The sequence below is a fragment of the Euphorbia lathyris genome, chromosome 5 (genome assembly GCF_963576675.1).
Source record: "Euphorbia lathyris chromosome 5, ddEupLath1.1, whole genome shotgun sequence".
In the NCBI taxonomy this organism is placed as follows: Eukaryota; Viridiplantae; Streptophyta; class Magnoliopsida; order Malpighiales; family Euphorbiaceae; genus Euphorbia; species Euphorbia lathyris.
In genome coordinates, this window is record NC_088914.1 from 84,009,833 (window position 1) to 84,032,466 (window position 22,634).

Genomic DNA, 22,634 nt, shown 5'->3' on the forward strand with positions numbered 1-22,634 from the left:
AAGCAACACAACTTGCACTTTTATGGTGTAGGACTGTTGATCACGGAAATTATTTCCATTTCTAAATGTCAGAATCGAACCACTACAAATCTTTGGTGAAGGATGAGCTTTTACCACTACACCACAACGTAGTTTTATAAAATGCTAATTATCTAATAGGATATGAGATCTTATTTGGGGGTTTCATTACATTTATTTGCTTCGGTAAAAAAAAAACATCTGATCAAACAATAATATTTCGGATGTAATTAGAGAGAATTATTATTTTTGTTATTTTATATTATAATAATAGTGTAGAATATATAAAGTATGTACCACAAGGTAAATGCTATGTTTATTTTTTTTACAAATTAAGTCTTACTTTGTGTATTTTCACCATTAGATTAATTTTATACTCCATCATCCAATAGTGAAAACACACCAAGTAATGGTATTTTATCAGAAACAAAGTAACCATAGAAGACACCCGCACTTAAAACACAACTCATTTTGATATTATTATTCACGACTCATTTACTTATTTGTAATTCACAGATTATTATGATTGGTTTAAGGATGAAATTAATTCTAAAAATCAACTTGAAACGTGGGTTAAGCAATTCGAGACCTTAATTAGAAGTGTTAAGAATTGAATCAGTTATTGATTATAATAAACTTGATATGCAGAATTTAAAATTAGACATATAGTCGTAAGAATAAAAAAAATTACGTCGTTTGGTTATTTTTTAGTACATTCACATGCAAAGAGAACCACATAAGCAATAGTAATAAGTTGGTATAATAGTAAGGAAGTTTCATCATATATTTAAATCTCTTGTCGGAATTATCCGTTCTTAGGAATTTGGATTCAGGTGGATTACGGATTCAGATTTTATCTAATTGTGTTATTAGATAATTAGGAATCCTAATTGAATTAATTATATCTAATTAAGTGATTATTTAATGAGAATATTATTCTAATAAGAAAGTTAAAATCCTAGTTGACCTAAAATTAATATTATCTAATCCTTGTGGAACAAAGAAGTCTCAGCCTATGAAAGGGCTTAGGTTAGACATCATACAATATAAGAATTAAGAAATAAATTCTCTCTCACTCTCTCTCCAAAATCGGCACCCCACTCACTTGTTCTTAGATCATGAATTAATCGTTCTTCCTCCCGAATAACTTTGATGTAGGAACAACATGACCGGTAATATAAGTTCGTGGTTTGAGTATTCCACTACTCAACGTTAATATGCACTTCAAGAGGTAACCCGATAAACCTGTATAATTAATAATGTTCACTAAAAACTATGAAACAATGTTTTTAAAGTCTTAAACTATATCATGAAAGCAAGTAGAGAAAAAAATTAAACAAAATTATTTGAAAATAATACCCACACAATTCACTAATAAATATATAAAAATGATCAAAAGTGAATTATGATAAAGCAAAAAAGATATATATATTTTTTCCGATCGTCGCCTAGGCAGCAAAAAATACCATGAAGGTCCAAAATGTCAATGATCTCGGTTTGAGAAAAATCGGAATAAATTCTAAATTTTGGGCACTTAAACGGTCTAAAAGACCACTTTCTTGAATATTGTGATTTAGAGAGGCAACTTATCTAATACGGATCTGTTTGAGACTGATAATATGTGAGAATTTCATTTTGGTTCGATCAGATGTTATTTGTAGAAAATTTGATTGGACCTAGAAATAAAAAGTAGAAACTGTGATGCCCAAGGGTCTGTTTGTTTTACCTACTGTTTGCTGTTATACTTTGTTATTGGAAAAAGTTGCTTTTCCAAAAAGCAGAAATTTCCTGCTTTTATAAAAAGCTATTTTTCAGGTGTAAAAATCAAACATGAGATCTTAACTAAATATCTAAAACTCTCTATTTTAAAGTGAAAATACAAACATGAGCATGAAAAGGAGCAACCAAACGCCTCCTAAGTCATTAAATTGCTCTAGTGAGTAATTATTAAGTAACAATTAATAGCTAAAATAGAGTAATTTAAATTGTACCTTGAAGATGTTAGGACCTTTATAAATAATATTTTGAATGTAATTACAACCAGTTATTTTAATATTATTATTTTAGATAGACATTGTAATTAGGCTCTGTTCTTTATCGCTGAAAAAAACTGAACTGAACTGAATTGAACTGAACTGAATTGAACTGAACTGAACTGAACTGAATACTGCTGAATACTGAACTGAATTTAACTGAATACTACTGAATACCGAACTTAACTGAATGCTACTGAACTTAACTGAATGCTACCGAACTTAACCTAACTTAACAATAATGATGATATTAGACTTTAAAATAATTTTCATGATAATATTGGACATTAATGAACTTATAATAATAATAATAGTTCTAATAAATTTAATAATATCAATAATAAATAAATATATTATTAAAGATAAAACTAAATTGAATATCAAATAAAAGCCCGGGATGATAAAATCTTGGCTCGATAAAAGCCTATGAAATTAAATAAAAATAAGTCTAATTTAAATTAAAAATACAAATTACATACAAACACAAATTTATATATAATTTAAAGCCTATGAAATTAAATACAAATCTTCATATGAATACAAACTCTTAACTTTTTATTTTAATTAAGGGTGAAAGTGCAAAAATAACGTTTTGGGTCAGAAGTAATTTTACCTCTAACGTCTAAAATGGTGGAATTTTATCCCTAACATTGATAAATTGGATAAATTTGAGAAATAATTCATAATATGGATCCTAATTTTTAAATATGGATGCATACTTTAGTTTTATTTTTTTTATTAAACCATATATACTTTAATAAACTATAATTTCTTGACTTTTATCTAATTTATAGATAATGATAAACTATAAATAATAATAATAATAATAATGATAATGATAAATAATGATAAATTATAGATAAATAATAATAATTATTATAATAAATTATATATAAATAATGATAATATAATAAATAATGATAAATTACTGAATACTGAAACTGAATGCTGAAACTGAATGCTGAACTGAACTGAACTGAACTGAATTGAATTGAATTGAACTGAACTGAACTGATTGTTACTGAAATTAAGTGATAAAGAACATGACCTTACTTTGTTTTTGACAAAGTAATCATTATTATTATTTTTTTTTGCATCATTGGATTATTATTCTTTTTTTTCCACCATTAGATTAATTTTCTGTCTCATCATCAAATGGTGAAAAAAAACAAAGTAATTGTTACTTTAGGAAAACAAAGTCGTCTTCTTGTCTAAAAGAATTACTCTCATGACCTTTTTTTAAGGTGATTCCTTTTTTCTAACTTTGACTTCTTTTTATACTTCGGATGCATGTATTGTTTCTAATATGAGTGCTCGTGCTTGTATGATGGCTAGACAGAGGCAAACAGCTACAATGAATGGAAGGTCGAACGTTGAGGTTCTTGTGGCTTCGAATAAGGCTGGGACATCAGCAATTGGAACATCAACCACTCTTCCTTCCAGCTCTTGAGGACCCAACATCAGAACGTCACCTTTCCCCAAGGGATTCCTATTGTTGAGGTCCAGTCTTAGAATGATCTTCCTATGAATGAGGTTGTTCAGATCTCGGAGGTGAATCCTTTGCCGCGGGCAAAGGCTCAAAATGAATGGACTGTTGAAAGAAAGACGACTTAATGTAAATGTGTGATTTGATCAAATTTTGACACTGTGTAATTTGGATAAATTTAACAATTATTTGGAACCGAATGGAGTATTAATGTTATCGAACCTCAAATTTGATAAGTAGAAGTTCAACTCTTTACCACTTGAACCAATCCTCATTGACATAAATTAGTCGTGGTTAGTTCTATTAAATGAATTTTTCAATGCTTATGAAATCCTTTAAAATGTCTAATAAGTGAATGGAGGGAGGGTTTTTTTTTTAAATTAAATGTGAAGCTGTATTTTTCTTTATATTAATGGGACTGAGGGATTATAAATATTGAGAAGAGTTTGGAAGGTTTCTGGAATGCATTTATAAAGAAAATGACAATGTGGCCATCTAAAATTGACTACATCTAATTAATTAATTAATTAATTTTGAAAAGTTGATTTTAACTCTATGAAGTTGACATTATGTGTCTTGTATTGTGTTTAATTAATATTAATTATCATCATCCGATTGACTACTAACAGATCACAATTAATAATACCCTCCAATATAGTTAAGAGAAAATTAGATAGATGGTTTGACCATTTGTAAATACAATACATGTGGTTTAAAAGTTTATAAACAGGGATCTATATCTTTTTTGCAGTTTATAAACTCAGTAATTTTTTAAAAATTTTATTATCGTGACTATTTAACAAGACCAACTTACAAATTATTTAAAATTCAAGGTCTAATTTTGTAAATTAACTAAATTTATGACCGAAGAATTGATTCATATATCATTTAACTATATATTTACAAACTTTTAAATCACAAAAACTATCTTTATAAATCAAATATAATTAATTTACATATTTTGTCGGTAGTCTTAAATATAGGTAAAAATTGGAATATGGAGGTGGATTTTGGCCTAGCTTCTTTTAAGACCTATAGCCCATTGGGACTTAGGTAACATCAACTTTAGCCTATTTATTTTGTAGATTTTATATTCCAATTTTAGTAAAAATGAATCGATTTTGTTATCTTTTGAAGCAGAATACAAATATATTAAAATTGGCGGAACAAAAATTAAGTGAAAATGTGTGAAAGTGTATGAAACATTTAAACAAAAATTAAAACAAAAATTAAAAGAATAGAATTAGATAAATTTGAAGCATGTATTAGTAGTCTTCTTAACACAGATTTCGTCGCTATTGACAATCATCTTCCGGAATACAACTTATTATGTAAGCAAATTCTTACCATGTGTATGTTGATAAACAAAAGGATACCCGCTACCCGTTATCCATAATTTATGCTGATAAAAAATATTAATGAATGCAGATAAAAGAGCAGAGAGAAAAATGAAGAGTATAGTTGAGCAATTTATTTGAAGTGTAGTGGTCGAAGTATTTGAATTTTGAATTTGTTTATTAAATATGTAAATGTTTTGTTAAATTTATAATTTATTTGATTTATTGATTTTTTTTTATAGAAATTGGAACGAGACAGAACTTGGACGGGGTGAGCACCCGTGGCCCAAGAACTGACAAACCCGTAATATATTAATAAACAAAAAATGAGTGTTTGAACAAGAGAAGAGGAAGGAGAACAAACAAAAAGAAGGGGGATGAGAAAAGTTTAGGAAAGTCAAGAAAAACGCAAATGAGAAATACTACAAATGTCATCATTGATAAACATGTGGCAAAAAGCAGGAACTGAAGGCCATCAATTGATTACTGAGGAAGAGACTTCAAACTTTGCCAGTGCATCAGCAACTCTATTTCACTGAGGGAGAGACTCCAAACTTTACCAGTGCATCAACAACTCTATTTCCTTCCCTAAAAAATATTTGATTTATTGATTGATTCTTAACATATATGGATAACTATAAATTGAATGGAACGAGAATGGGATATTCATATCTTTTAAGGTAATGAGACATGACAAGTAGTTCCAATTATAAATGAGTTAGGGTATCAGAATGATATTACCGTCGGACATTCTACACATTGTCATCCCTAATTTGGTCCAACTCGATCCACACCTACAAAAGCGCACACATAAAATGAGTTAGACATTTGAATTGGTCTCAAAAGCCCAAATCCAACCCACCCTTTAAATTTTATATGTTTATATTTTTTTTTTCTTAGGCTTAATGCATATTTATACGTTAAACTTTAAACTTGACAAGTTTTACCTATTGACACCCTAAACTTTTAAAATAATATATCATACACTTATTATTGGCTTTAAAAACATATCACAAACCTATAGTGTTGGTCCCTTGTGAGTTAAGAATAAGTTCCTAAGGGGGTTAAAGAACTATTTAAAATTTTTCTCTTTTAGACTGACTCGTTTGATTTATGAGTTAAAGTTTTTCACTTTGTTCTTAGCACAATGATGCTGGGTAAAGCCAGAGGCAGCTTTAGTTGATCAACAATTAAGGTTGTTTCCAACGTTGAGTCAGGAAGTAGCACTTGGAAGTCTATTCCTAAACTCAGCACCAAATCATACAACTCAGTATTTGTTCAGTTAAGCGTTTACTTAGACAAAATAGAAAGCAAGCAAATAAAGGAGTTAAGGGATAGAAAATGTTACTCAACAGTTTTATCCTGGTTCGACGTGTTGCCTACATCCAGTTCCCGGAATCCTTCCGATGGGTAGAGCACAAACCCCTTATAATAGTCAACGAGTATACAGAGTACCGTCCTCTATATCCTATACTCAACACTATCTACCTCTGAGTGCTAAATACCGAGCAACTCAGAGTCTCCTAACAATTTAATAATTGATAAGGTTTTTGTTCTAATAACAAAGAACACTTTGAAAGATCTAATATAATCTTTTACATAAAAATGAGAATTGGTGTAAGATTGCTTTGTTTTGCTTTTGCACAGAACTTCAAGAAAGAATTTGGTTAGCGTTTCAACTTGTTGACGAACTGCATCGATTGAAGCAAATGAGAGGCCTATTTATAGTGACACTAGAGCCATCGGTCATTTCAAATTTCGAAATAACCGTTTGAGGGAAACAGATCTGTTGTCCCTTTCGTTCCTCAGTGCTCAGTGTTGCGGCTAATAAGAACGTAGTATTTTCTGTCTTGATCAGTGCTTCAATTGCTTTTGTCTCTCAATTTTCGGCAAAGATTCCTAGACAGCTTCTTTGTTGTGTTTGAACCTTTCCTCATTTGGATTAACTTTGTCCCCAAGTTTATTGAGTCAACTCTTGCTTTGTCTATGTTGTCTGTTGAACTCAGTGGCTTCGTTGTGAAGGAGTTAGCCAATCTTCTGGATCCTTCTACTTGCTGGACTGAGTTGAATCACAAGCCTTTGATCTGTTTTGACTTAACTTGGGTTTTATCTTAATGCTTTCACACTTGTATAATTAAATACTCCAAACAATACTCAACAAACACATTAGTAACAAATAAATCAAAGCAATTAAGTTTAATGTGTTGGAATTTTATTTTAAGGATTTAATTCTAATTTAAATAGATTTGTCAAATCAAAATTAGTGTGGAAATGTGTTCCATGAACCCTTGTTTTTTAACAGTAATAATCTCGCTTTAAGCCCGAAGGCAACTGTTATATTCCCAAAAAGCAAGATCGAGGCTAAGATTCGATTAGGGAATAATTTCAAGTGACCAAATTATTTTAAACGACTGAGTTATCCCGTTTCAGTTTCAAATTTGAAAACTCAGGGTATTGTTCATACAAGTTCGTCAAATTCCAAATCTCAGAGGGTATTGTTTGCACAAATTCAACAAATTCCGAAGCTCCAAATATTATTTGTACAATTCCAACAAAAAATTCATATGGTTCCAAAATTGTTCAGAAATCTAGTCAGGGTTTTAAATTCATGCCCAAAAAGCAAAAATAGGCCCAATAGGAGATCCAAGCACATAAACTTTCGGAAATCAACTTCTTGAGGAGAAAAAAGGCCCAATTAAATTTTCCTCAACAACGTTGAGGACACTAGGCCCAATAAAAGGCCCAAGCATATAAAAATTTCTGGAAATCAACTTTTTTGGCAGTAACAAAACGCGTTTTAATTGAAAAGGTACTTAATAGTCATGTGACACTAGCTATATAAGACTGTCATAGTTGTTTGAACATTGTCTCCTGTCATGTTTGTTACTTAATACATCATTTGCCCCTGAACTTGTCTAAAAAGCTTGATTGACCTCCTGAACTTTTAAAGTGTCTTGATAGCTCCTTAAAATGTTCAGTTAGTCCCCTAAACTTGCATAAAAGGTAATCAATTGATCATTCAGTTGCAAAAAAGTAAGTTAAATACGAAAAATATACTGCACGCGACTTAAAAAAAGTAAAACAATCAAGATTGGAGTATCGCGGCTGTAATATTAGAGAATAAAAGATTTATAGTTAAGCAAGTAATAACTTCATTTTTACTCTTTTTTTGAATTACGTAATGACATTCTAAGACATGTGGAATACATCTTCCGCATTTAACTTACTTTTTTGCAACCGAGTGATCAATTGATTACATTTTATGTAAGTTCAGGAGGCTAACTGAACATTTTATATAAGTTCAGGGGGCTATCAAGACACTTTGAAAGTTCAGAGTTCCCATCAAGCTTTTTGAACAAGTTCAGAGGACAAATGATGTATTAAGCCAAGAAAAATAAATGAAAATAAGTTTCGCGGCCAACTTTTATCTCTTCCAAATCTTCCAAATTTAACGCGCTCAAAAGTTTTAATTAACATTTCAACTTATATATAAACCAAAAGGTTACAGAATAGCTTTCTTCAGCTGGACGGTTTTCGAACTGTGTCTGGTATTCTCCCTAAACAACTCAGTTGAGAGCTCCGTGACCGTTCAAGGGAAGGTCCAGCAATGATTGATAGGCCATTCCCCCTTTCATCCCATTAATATATATATATATATATATATTTTTTAATCTAAAATTATGGGTTAAAGTGTAAAAATACCCTTAATGTTTTGGGTCAGGAGCAATTTTATCCCTAACGTCTAAAATGGTACAATTGTATCTCTAATGTTGGAAGCCAAGAGCAATTTTACCCCTAACGTTGATAAATTGGGTCAATTTGAGAAATAATTCATCAAACTGTCTTCTCGGTCATGAATAATAGTGTTTGAAATTGATCCAATTTATCAACGTTAGAGGTAAAATTGGTGCAAAATTACAAAATTGATATGCAATTGGTGCAAAATAAAGAAAAAAATGACTGTATTTTATAATAGTGTCTGAAATTGATCCAATTTATCAACGTTAGTGATAAAATTGCTATTGGCTACAAACATTAAGGGTAAAATTGCACCATTTTAGATGTTTGGGGTAAAATTGCACCTGATCCAAAACGTTAGGGATATTTGATGCGTAACAATCCGAGAATCCCGGAAATGAATGATTACGAGTCGGAAACATTATAATTTACGTTTTTTTATCAAAAAAAAATCATGAAAATAATGTATGACAATTAAACGATTTTGCATTTTTCGTAACAAAAAATTGAACAATTTTGCATTTTTTGTCATAAAAAATTGAACAATTTTACATTTTTTATCTAAAATTTTTTTACGTAGAATTTTGCGCCCCGCTCCCTCAAATCCTGGATTCGCCACTGCTTAATTTAAACTCAATGAAAGTCCCTAATTCAAACTCTTTCAAACACAAGACCCGTTAGACTATAAAAAAATTAAAAATGAAATTTGAAATAATGGGCAATTTGAGAGCTGAATTTATTTTCTGGATTCTTGGTTTACATGAGAAGTCTACGTGAAGAAATAGAGTTATGGTTAGCTGTAATATATATTAATTTTCCCTTTCTTTCTTTTATTTCATTAATTTCTAAAATTTAATAAGAATAAGAAATATGATATTAAATTTATATATATATATCTTTGTATACACTCTAGGTTGACATTAGACCTGAAATGTTTCTCCATCTGTAATATGGTGAAATATATTCAGAGATACAAGATTGCCCCATCTCCACTCTTGCTCTTTTATTTTATTTATTAATCTCCAAAACTATTTTCAAGAAAACAAAGCCACCTTTGGACTGAGTAAAAAAGACCCGAAAACTACATTTTTTCTTCTACAAGTTTTCACTCTCAATACCATTTACTTCAATTCCAAGCAATCTAATAAATTTATATTTTTAATTTAATTATATTTTTTCTTTCCTTTTCTTGCTTCTAACAAACTATTTAATCCAAAAATTTAGGTTAATAAGTAAGATTTAGACTAGAAATGTATATAATACAGACACATTTTACTGTATATTTAAATGTCATTAACAAATAAAATTATCAGAATTTGAACTATTGATCGCTTGATCTAAGAGATTCTTATATTATATCAAAAACCTATTTAACCTAAAAGGTTAAGATGATAGGTAATAACAAAAAAAAAGATTTTATTATTATCATTTGTGATATAAATATTATTGTTGTACTTAATGTTAATGTTGTAAGACTCTGACCGAACTGGCCGGTTCGATTGGAAAACCGGTCAGGTCTCCTATCTGGATCATGGGTTATTAATCTTCAATAATTCTGTAAGAACTGGAGTCAACCGGATTAATCCTGGTTTTTTATTTAAAAAAAAAAATAAAAGAGTAAAATAAAAACAATTACTTTTTAAATGTCATTACTTTCATAATTTAATGATTTTTTTCTTTCTACTTAAATAATAAAAAAGCTTAATTTTGAAATAGTAATAGTTTAATGCGAAAATTGTTATAATCAGACTGGAATATAGTGGTGATGAATCTATAAAGTTTAATTAGGTTGTAGTTGAAAAAAACAATTTCAATTCTTAATTTATAATTTTAAATTATATATATTATTTATTACACCATGCGGTCCGATTAACCCGAATCATTTAGTTGAACTAAGTAATCCGCTACCCAACTATAAATTGGGTTTGATGTCTCATCCGGTTCTAACAACATTAGTTGTACTACATCCTCAATATCTTTAATATAAATATACATATATAAAATGAAATAAAATAATTAAGATTTTTTAGGTATACTTGTTTCCCTCTCTTGAAAGAGAGATGAGTGAACTCTCAATCATGGAAAAAAAGGGATAAAAAGTGAGACAAGAAGAGAACTTAATTCCTTCCCTACCCTCAACAACAAAAATTGCTCAAGCTTGAGGAAGAAAATGCTTTAGAAGAGACAAACTGCTTTTCTTTTTTCTTTCTTTCTTTCTTTTCTTCTTCTGAGCAAAACATAGATATTCATGGGCATAAGAGGAATTATTTAAATAAATAAATAAAGAATGACTTGGTGTAATGATGTTCAAACCATTGAAAGAAGCTCTCCTTCTCCTTCTCCACCTCCACCTCCATCTTCCATTCAAAGACACAAAGATACTTTGCTCAGATCATGCTCATGCTGTCCTTCTTGTGGTCACCATATCAAATCCTTGGATCGTCAGGTTCGAACTCGAGATCTCTAGTTTATTAAATGTTTTATATATCATTATTAACTCCAGCTATATGTATATATGTGTGTGCGCGTGTGTATAGGCAAGAATCCACGACTTGCCAGGGTTACCGGCGGGAGTGAAGTTTGATCCGACGGATCAAGAGTTGCTTGAGCATTTAGAGGGAAAAGTGAAGTGTGATGCACGTAAACTTCATCCTTTAATTGATGAGTTTATTCCTACAATTGAAGGAGAAAATGGAATATGCTATACTCACCCTGAAAAATTGCCAGGTAAATTACTTCATGGATCATTTTGGTTATTTCTATTTAATTTAATTAAGCTTAATTAATAAATACAGATTTTCATGTTAATGCCATGAAATTGAACTATATATATAGCTTAATCTAATAAGTAAAATTTCAAGAATATTTTTATTATCTTATATGTAATATATACATGCAATCTTACATTTCTATTTATTCATAAAACCAATATTGCATATAAATATAATAGTAAACTGTAAAAGATTACCATTGTGTTATTTATATATGTTGATTATATATGATACAAGTGCAAGAAGAATGATAATGGTGTCTATCGTGTTCCAATCAAGTTGTCTCTATAAATCGTGGTATCGTGTCGGAAATTGTCACCTTTAACTTTTTAGGCAACGTAAGAGGAAGTATATTATACGTCTAGCGCACCGTGTCATCCATATACCAGAGTGATAATTTAATGTCACATTATATAGTTTAGGATATATGATTTGTAAAGTAGGATATACAGATTGTTTTTAGAGTCTAGGTTACATATTTTAGGATCTACAATTTTATATAAATAATTAACTAAAATATATAATTAGTTAATTATATAGTGTTCATATTTTATTGGTTAAAATGTCATAGGACATTAAATTAGTGTATTAATCTGATACAAAAATAACGTGATAGACTTGACATATAATTAAAAAGTTATTCATATAACTACATTACACATCAAAAAAATCTTTCAAACTATGCAAAATATAAATTTTAAACGCATGTAAAATGAATACACCCTGTTAACCCGATTTTTCTTTTCATCCCTAGAGGCTTAATGTGAAAAAAATGAAAAAGTTGAGGCGGGTTATGTACATAGTAGTTAGCCTATCTTCTTTCTTGAAAAAACCTACTTGCCAACTTTATATTATATGGGGTATTGTACATGTCATTGCAATGGAAGAAACCCAATAAAGAGACCCTCCAACTAACCCTAATACCACAAAATATATAATTCTCCAACCATTTTTTTTTTTTAAAGAATTAAAATCTCTTTAAAGAAAAAGTTCTTTTTGGTCTAACCATCTCGTACCGACTGTCTGTACTAATTCAAATTCGAATCGAGTAGATCTCTATAGAGGAAATTTTTTCCTATCAAGTAGTTTAATCACGGGTTTAATCTTTAGTTGAATGGTTAACTTAATTTACTTTTTTAATCATTTGGACTATGAAAATTTAAACTCTCAACCTCTAGATCTAATCTGAGATATTTTTTTTAGCGGTATATATCATGAAACTAATGGGGTTATAAGCTTAAGCTGATAAGTAAGATTTACGCAGGAGTGAGCAAAGATGGGCTAATTCGACATTTCTTCCACCGGCCATCAAAAGCATACACTACAGGTGATAAGATTTGAATTTATATTTTATATAACTATTTGGGCAAATTTCAAATATAACTTATATAGTTTCACTGATTTGGAGATGTGTATAGGTGATTTTTTTGTTGCAAAAGGAGGAATGAGATCGTTACTAAAAGCTAAGAACTTTTAGGTTGATACTGTCAGTTAATTGTTGATGACCTCAAAATAAAAAATTCCAACAGCTAAATTTGTATAGTATCATATTTACTATTAAACCACGAATTTGATTTTCAAAAATCACAGTTTTTGAAACTTTTTTTCTCTAAACATTCATTTTCTCTCTCTTAACCAAATAATATTTACATGACCTCAAAAATAAAATTTAGAATAATTAAAATTATTTTGAATACTCTTGAAATTTTATATTTTGAGATCAGTCAAACTTGACAATACGAACCTATTGGTTTTGCCAACAGTGAACGCATCATTTCTCTTTTTGAAATAACCAATGTATAGTTTAAAGAAAAATACAAAAATAAATCCAGTGGTTTGGCCAATTTGCAAAAACAGTCCTAATGGTTTAAAAATTTGCTAATAGGATCCGAACCTATTATAGTTTACAAACTCAGTCATTCAATAACTATGCAAATTATCCAAAATACAAGGTCTCACTTTACATATTAGCTAAATCATGAGTATTGTTTGACTGAAAAATAAACTTACAAACCTTTTAAGTGCAAATTTCATAAAGCATTAATCCATGCTTTTTGCAAATCGGTAAAACCACAAAGAGCTATCGTATCATTTGTACAGTTATAATAAGTTAATAGATCATGCAACTAAACAATTCCATTGAGACTCAAACTGTTTCCACAGGAACAAGAAAAAGAAGAAAGGTACACACAGACACAGAAGGAGGTGAAACCAGATGGCATAAAACAGGAAAAACAAGACCAGTGTTTGTTTCAGGAAAAGTAAAAGGATACAAGAAAATTCTTGTTCTTTACACCAATTATGGAAAGCAAAGAAAACCAGAAAAAACAAATTGGGTAATGCATCAATATCATCTTGGCAACAATGAAGAAGAGAAAGATGGAGAACTTGTGGTCTCTAAAGTTTTCTACCAAACACAGCCTAGACAATGTGGCACTAATAATCTATCCATTAATAACCCTAAATTAAAGCCACATGAATTATTATTAGGCCCTAAGAATAATAATAATAATAATTCAAGTAATATTGAATTTTACAGTCCTTCTTTTATATCCTTTGATCAAACCAGGCCTAACACTACTCAGCTTCTTCCCCATTTTGATGGATCTTCTTTCATTCCTTCACTACTAGAAAAAACCTGATTTCGGGATGGATATTTCGTCGCTGTTCCGTCGCAAATTTGGTTATATATAGTGTCAATGGTGAAATAAATAATTACTATCTTAATTGAAGGCTAGAAGGGGACATGGAAAGGAAAAGAATAAGTTTTCTTTAGCTGAAGGAGCCAAGATTTCTTTAGGGTTATATTTGAAGATTTTATTGGCTGTCTGTTATATATATATATATAACCTTTTTTATTTTTGTTATTGTTTTGGGTTTTATATGAAAATTCAAAATGTATTATCATTATGCTTTTGTATAGTGAGGAAGATCTGAAGATGTAAATTTTCATTGAGAATGTTAACTTTGGAAAAGTATACTGCATAATGAGGATTCTTGTTAGTTGGTGCAACGTTTTATAACTTCTTTTGGTTTACTTTTCTTGCCTTATTTTGTTTAGGCTTAATACAATTGCTTGAACATTGAGTCTTCAAAGGAAATGTTGAAATTTAGCGAGGCTTGGTGAGGACATCTGGCACATGATCATTTGTAGGAATGAACTGCATATTTAGGAAGCCTGTAGCATCTGTTCCTGAACAAAGTGATAGTGAGTTCTATGTGTTTCGTCTGAACATGAAAATCTAGATTAACTGTGAGGTAGATAGCTCATACATTATCACACCATAGTTGAACTAGATGTGGGATAGGAAAGCTGAGAGCTTGCAAGTGTGACCGGAGCCATAACAACTCTTTCGTTGCGTTGGCAACCGCCTTATACTCAGTTTCCGTGGATGACCATGAAATGGTTGGTTGTTTATGAGTATGCCAAGGTATTAGACTGTTTTCGAGATACACATAGAATGCACCGGTTGATTGCTGATCATCCGGACACCCATCCTAATCACTGTGGCAAATGTTGAATCAGTGCTCGAGATTGTGGGTGAGAAAAAAGTCCAATAACTGATGACCAAACCGATAACCGAACTGAAATTCTTGTTTGGTTTGGTTATTTTAATAATTTGGTTCGGTTCGGTTGTCAAATTTTCATTATTTAGTATTCGGTTATCGGTTCGGTTATTCCGGAAAAAATATTGGTTTAACCAAAAACCGAACTAAATATATATTTAAATAAACATAATATAATTTTACTTATTTATTTGTTTTTCATACTTTAATTTGTACCCCAAAGCCCAAAATTTTAGTTTTAAACATTATTGAATTAATTTGTAATATATAAGGTATTTGGTTAATTGAATTTGAAATTGCAAATTCTAAATTAATGAAGCTCAAATTTCATAATTTATAACATTTTAAACATTTAAATTAAAAATATAAAAAATTTGGTTATTTGGTTGGTAACCGAACCGAACCAAAAAAATTTCGGTTTAGTCAACTTCGGTTATTTTAGTTATTTGGTACGGTTCAGTTTTTAAAATTATACAAAATTCGGTTCAGTTAACCGATAAGTCGGTTCGGTTATAATCGAACCGAACTGATGCTCACCCCTACTCGAGATAGCACAATGCCATAATCCTGCGGGCCCTGTATATACTGTAGCTTAGGGATGGCAATGGGTAGGGTACCCGCGGGTAGTGTCAATTCCAAACCCTTACCCGTTTATATTTTAATTACCCGTACTCTTCTCATTACCCTAATGGGTATATGTTTTGAATCCCATACCCGTCCCATTTAATTCACAGGTACCCGCGGGTACCCTTACCCGTTAAGAATCAATAAAAAAAACAAAAAATATTACAAATTTAATAAATCATCAATCTAAAAATTGAACAAATTGAACCTTAATTAATAAAAATAAAGTAGCTTAGTGGTATCACTTAATGGTCGAAGAACAAAAGATTGGTGTTCAAATCTCACATCTTACATCTAAAACACAATAATATTTTTTAATATATAAAAAATTTATGACGGCTAAAGGGTACCGGGTACCCTGTGAGGTTTTTCCATACCCGTCCCATTACCCTAATGGGTAATGGTTTTGATCCAATACCCGTCCCATACCCTTTTATACACGGTATGATTAGTCTCATTAGGGTCGGGTAGTATCGGGTACCCGTGGGTAGAGTACCTGTTGCCATCCCTACTGTAGCTTGACCCATTTCTAGTGTTTATCCATAGGTGAGTGTCGAAATTGACACAATTTGTTGACTGAAAAGGCAATATCAAGACGAGTCAGGGAAATGTATTGTAATGCACCTATGATACTTCTATATTCATCCCTAGATGCTAAGCGTGAACCTGATTCTTTCGAGAGAATATGAGTCGTAGCCATTAGTGTGAGTGTTAGCTTCAAGTTTGTTGTGAGATTTCCGCAAGTGCACGGTATCGCATGTAGTAATAAAAAGATATCGATCCCACAAGGAACGTCTTGATAATAATTCTGATTAAATTCGTTTTCTCGAGGTTTATAGAAAAATCGTTAAATGGTTTAAAAATGTTTCTGATTCAAATTTTGGTTATAGTTTAGATTACAATTTTTTATAGAAATTATGTTTATATTAAAGTTAATTCTAAGGCTTATTTACACTAAGCGAAAATACAACTTTAACTTTGATTTGTTTAAAAAGATATAACAAATTATCAATTGATTCAATTTAAAAGCATTGAACTGTAATCAATCTTTCCCTTTCGGTCTAAGACTGAAAACCTTAATCAAATTCAGAATCTAAACCCGATTATTCGAATTACCGCAATGTCCAAATGTAAATCCGAATTTGTTTAAGTGTTCAACAAAGTTTGCATGATAAAATATCAAATTTCTTTCTAAACATTTTTGCATGAAAACACCAATTAGAATTACTTAAAGAATATCGTTAGATCCAACTTTAAATACAACAATAGTGAAAATGGAATGAAATTAAAAAGATATTTATTAGTTTGAATTGAAACATCACAAGTTAACAGAGAAGAAGAAGTTTGAATGGCATTTGACTAGGAAGAGCTCCGGGTTGTCAATCATTTGCTCAACTTTGTAGGTTTGTTAGACCGTGGGTTGCCCCAATACTGGTTCTTCTCGCTGAATCCTCGAAATAGCACCTTTCGGCCGAACTACAGAGTATAAACTCGACTTCGAAGAAAACTCTAATGAAAACAATAAAATCTGTATCTTGTATCTAAAACTATTTGTACAACTTGTAACTTTTGTAACTTAGTATAACAAGTATGTATCTAACAAAATTCTGAACTAGAACCACTTTGAATTCTGAATTCTTCCTCTATTTATAATTGTCCAAGAGGTGTGTTGAAGAGATGTGTCCATTGGTGAAGAGTTGCCTCTATCCGGATGAAAGGATGCGTCTTTTGGAGATTTAAATATGTTAATTGCGCTGAAATTGTTTGTTGTTTCTGTAGAGATTTCAGGAATCTCTATAGCGACAATGGGAAGAGGAAGGAAGGAGGGAAGGAGTGCGCTGCTGCTGCTGCGTATGTCGCTACAGAGATTTTTAGAATCTCTGTAGTGACAAAAACTATTTTCTTCCTCTTTTGGTTGTGTGCTTCAAATCTCTGGCGCGACTTTTGATTCTCGTACGCGTCTTTCACTGAAAACTTGATTTCTTACTCATTTCTACTCCATTTTTGCTCCTATTTGGATTTTTCCAAATAATTAACACCTTGCACACAAGTAACAAATACCAACATGAAATCTTTCCAAAATAATATAATTAATGTATTTTTTTTACATGAAATTGACATATTTATGTATGTTAATTTAGGTATATTTTGGGCTTATCAAAGTCAATCATCTTCGCGCGGTCCAGTATATCACCAACATACTTTGGTTGACACGGATGAATACATTGCTTGGTGTAGAAAAGTTCAATGCTAAGAAAGTATTCAATAAGAACAAGATTATGAATGGGGAATTCATGCTCAATGCTGGGCAAAATAAGTGCCAATGACGAGTATGTCATCAACATAACATAAGATATAAGTCTTCTTAGCGTCATTTTGTTTGACAAATAAGGAGTTATCAGCCTGTGACATGTGGAACCCAATGCGAAGTAAGAATGTCCGTAGTCAAGAGAGCCATTCATGTGGTGCTTGTTTCATGCCACATAGGCTTTTTTGAGTAAGCAGCCATGGTCGGGTTGTCTTTATCAATAAATCTCTGAGGTTGTTCCATGAAAATTAATTCAGAAAGATGGCCGTGGAGAAAAGCATTAGATACATCTAATTGGTTACAAACCATCCATTGGAAGCATAAAGAGAGATAACCATTCTAATCGTTGTGGCTTTAACCACAAGATTGAATGTTTCCTTGTAGTCAATGCCTGATTGCTGAGCGAAGCCTCTGGTCATGAGTTTAGCCTTGTTTCTTTCAACCGAACCATATAACTTGTTTTTTGTTCTAAAAAGCCATCTCGGTGTGATTGTGTTACGATTGTTTGGTTGTGACACTAGTTGCCAAGTGCCATTTGTTGGTCCCTTGTAAGATAGAATTAGTTCCAAGTTAATATAATAATTGAATGACATACAGATTTTACCTGTGTATTTTGAAAATTATCCACTTAGTAAGCTCGACTGATAAAGGTAGCAGGAACATGACTATACACTACACAAGATGCAGAACCATCAAACACATTATCAAACAAAATTCAATCAACAGGAAATCACTTTCTATTCACTAATCAGCTTAACTGCTTGTAATGGAAATCTAAACAAAAGGGAATAAGAACACTAATGTTTTCAAAGCGAAATATAGGCATCTGGCTAGCTTTGCAATAACCAATTTGGTTTCAAAATTTTGTCAATAATAGAAATTCAAATCTTATTGGAAACAATCATACCTTTGCATAAGGCCACCTGGCTTTGAATAATCGTGAAAAACATAGTGATCATCAAACTGCATAAATGATACCAACAAATAGACCCACAACACAATAGACCCAACACCTAATATAATCATGATCATGTGCATTGTTCACAACAAATACACAAAAGAAATGTCCCTTGAGCAAAACAAACAATATGTGAACCTTTTTAAGAAGTAAATATCTTTCCATATCCTTGATTTAAAAAACATGAGTTCATTGAATATCCTAAAAAAGTCCTGAAGTAGAAAAAGAACATAATGCAACCATTCAATATCCTAAACGCATATAAATAATAATAAAATGATACTTGGAATAAAGCAAATCTCTCCTTGATCGGTTTTAGTTTTATAAAGTTTAATTTATCCTTGTTCATCATCCACTTCGACCCGCAGTCTTTACGTTTCCATTATTGATCTTATTCCTCCTATAAAATAGAAATCAAAACCAATCAATCAACAATATGATATATTTAAATGTAAGTATTGATTATTTGTAGTTTAGAATTATTACCGAGCCATTTTGTGAACTCCTTTTTAAAATCTGATTTTGTGTACCCAAACTATTATGTGCTGCCATGGCTTCCATCACTTTAAAATACGATTGAATTCGGTCTTCTACAGCATGTTCCCGCTCCTTTTGTGCTTTTTCACGCTCTTCTTGTGCCTTTAATTTCTACGTTAATTTTGCCACCTCATTTTTCAGCTCTTCTACATCATCATTTATAGCGCTACACACCATTCCCTTGGTACTTGCTTTATATCCCAATCCATTGTCACGAACATATCCAAACCTAACTCCAAATACTTGTTGTAGAACATTATCTGGTGTAGGATCTGACTCATTTTCATTTCTTGGTTCATTCTCAATCCTTTTCATTTCTTCCTAAAAGATGTGGAAAATTACTATTAATCATAAGGCATAAAAAGATAATAATTAAAACCATACAATTCTAATTTCTTTAAAATATTGTGTAGTCACTCTATATTGTTTAAATTATGTACTTACATATAGCCTTCTTGATTCTGAATCGCGAAAGTGATTTTGACCTTCTTCGTCCAATATTGAATGAGTGGCCATCCACACATCATAAGCATCTGGCAATTCCCCTATCTCCTCATCCATCTGCAACATCAATCAAAGAACTATAGAACATTACCCATCCAACAACTTTAAAAAAAATATTTAACAGTATTCATGTATTTTTACCAAATCATACTCCACTTGTGCAAAAGGGGTGGGACTAGATGAAGCAACAACTTTTTGACATTTACGATTATGAGAATTAATTGAACTCCATGCCTGAAAAGTAAATATTGTTAATGATCCTTATTACATTATGAAAAAAGAACTTGAAATAAATATCACCTAATGGATAAACTAGAACCTTAAAATCGTTACTTCCAAACAATGTCACCAGGTCCTTCCAATCATTTGGAGACAGTCCTCTAGGAACATTGATGGTTGTCGAATCCACCAAAGATAATTATAACTTCACTTAGCCGAAAACAGATTGTAAAAGAGCAAGTAAAGGTCGTACCCAAAGGATTAATACTGATCTAATCACAAATATAACCAAGCAACTAACAAAAAGTAAATAGGGGGGATTGAAATTGTTGATTAATGAATAAATAAAAACTGCAGAATCGAATTGAAATTGAATGTAAAATTATATGTTGGAATTTCAATTAAGGGAGATTCCGCAGGCCAAACAATTATTTCTCATCGATCATTGACGGTGAGACATTATCTTAATTAACATGATCTGGATTGGTTATAGCCGTTCCTTATTCATTCCCGACCTAATCCTTCCTTAATTGTAAAGCAAATCCTAGAGCTCCTAAAGATAAGCTCCTATTTGATCAGACAGTTCTAGCTTAGCGCTTAGAATTTAATCCGTCGAAAGCATTAGGAATTAGAAGGACCCAATCTAAGTTAACCGAATTCTTAGCGATTCCGATTTAAACCAAGTTACATGCTTATGTGCTTGAACATAGTTAGGATTTCAGATGATTACAAATCCTATAGCCTAACGTTGTTTCAATGAATGAAAAAGTTGAAGCCCGACCGAACTGTAACCTAAACTTTCATTGAAGGTCTGATTTTATAGATTGATAAACATGTAAATAGATCACATAAAATTAGATTACTGAAATTAAGAACAACAATCTTACAATAGGAAATAATGCTAGCCTTTGATTAATCCCTTAACCGAATAAAGTGTTTAGCTACTACACATAGTCATGAATTCGACTATGATAACCATTAAAGATGATAAAAATAAATAAAGCTAACTAAGAACCCAAAAAGAGAAAAAAAACGTAAGAGAAGAAGTTTTTGTTCATCTTCTATTTATAGAGAAAACCCACTCCTAAAAGTTAGGTAACCAAATAATATCTATCTAAATCAACAACCTCTTTTACAAATTTCAAATCCCTGATTTTATGCCTTCTTTTTCGAGTAGGAAAAGGTCCTGGTCAATTTGAACATCAGCACATTCGGAGGTCCTTAGTCTTGGGCAAGACTAACTCCATTCTCGTTTCATCTCCTTTAATTCAGCACCAAATTCCTTTCTGGTCCAAACACTACAAAAAAAGAAGCATTCGGGACGGAAAAATTTGTCCCCAAAAATAAGAAAAATTGTCCCTTATGCCTTTGGAGACAATTTTTATCGTCCCCATGTTTCGTCCTCTATGCGAGCGTACCCTATTCTATAAGGGACGAAATAGACGATGTCGTCCCCGTTTTTTGGGACGACATATGTCCCTAAAATTGAGGACAAATATCGTCCATGTTTCTAGGGACAATTGTCGTGCTATGCAAAGGAGACAATTTTTGTCCCTATTCTTAAGAGACGATTCTAGTCTCCATGAAATGAAGACGACTTTTGTCCCTATTCTTAGGAGACGATTTTTATCTCCAAAGAAAGAGACAACTGTCGTCCCCATATAATAAAGACGACTTTTGTCCCTATTCTTAGAGGACGATTTTTTGTATCCAAATAATGGGATGTCGTCCCTATACATAGGAGACAAATTTTGCCCCTATTTGTAGGGAATGACCTTTTATGTCCAAATAAAGAGAGAACTCTTGTCCCATGCATAGAAGACGACTTTTGTCCCTTATTTATGGGACAATTATTTGGATTGAAGAGAGCTTATACACATGATATAAACATATTATAGGATGTGGATAGAACCTGATGAAGGTAATTATTTTGTTTCAGGCCAATGTAATATGGAACCTATTAAAGACAACAAAATATAACACATAAATTAAATCTTAGTTACTGACTCATGTATAAGAGATAATCAAATTCAATAAAGAAATGCAAAAACATAACAAACAAGCAAATTTTAAACCCATGTTCGAATTGTATATTAGAACAAGTATATCAAACATATCTCAATGGATCTCCATTCATGTGACATTTTTCTTAACAAGAGAAAAAAATAATAATCCACAAACTCAATACAAATGACAGGCCTTTGAAATAACACTTTTCCCCTTGCAAAACAATTACATTAAACCTTCCTAACTGCTCTCCAATAAATTACTAGTTAAAGAAAATGAATGTATTTCAACAAGATAAGACAGGTACAATCTGAATAAGAATTAGAGGTTTTGTAGTTTAAAAGGATGACTTGGTTAGTTACACTATCCTAGTTCATGACTTGGACAAATAGGCTATCAAGCTATAGATTGTAGTTGTGGACCCTAATAACTTCAAGTAACTAGCAGTCATACAAAAATAAAGAATCACCAGAGCTAAACCCTTTTTCAGAGTGAATTCAGTCTCAAATTAGTGGATTTTGCACATT

The 22,634-nt window shown here is 31.3% G+C and overlaps 1 protein-coding gene across 1 annotated transcript; it reads left to right on the forward strand.

The window, feature by feature from the left end:
* The first annotated feature begins 10,884 nt into the window (after positions 1 to 10,884).
* Positions 10,885 to 14,303, forward strand: LOC136230205 (NAC domain-containing protein 73). Its single transcript, XM_066019186.1, has 4 exons — positions 10,885 to 11,058; positions 11,150 to 11,339; positions 12,648 to 12,710; positions 13,547 to 14,303. The coding sequence occupies exons 1-4, from the start codon at positions 10,900 to 10,902 to the stop codon at positions 14,023 to 14,025; spliced, it is 891 nt and encodes a 296-aa protein (XP_065875258.1). The 5' UTR covers positions 10,885 to 10,899; the 3' UTR covers positions 14,026 to 14,303.
* The last annotated feature ends 8,331 nt before the right edge of the window (positions 14,304 to 22,634 follow it).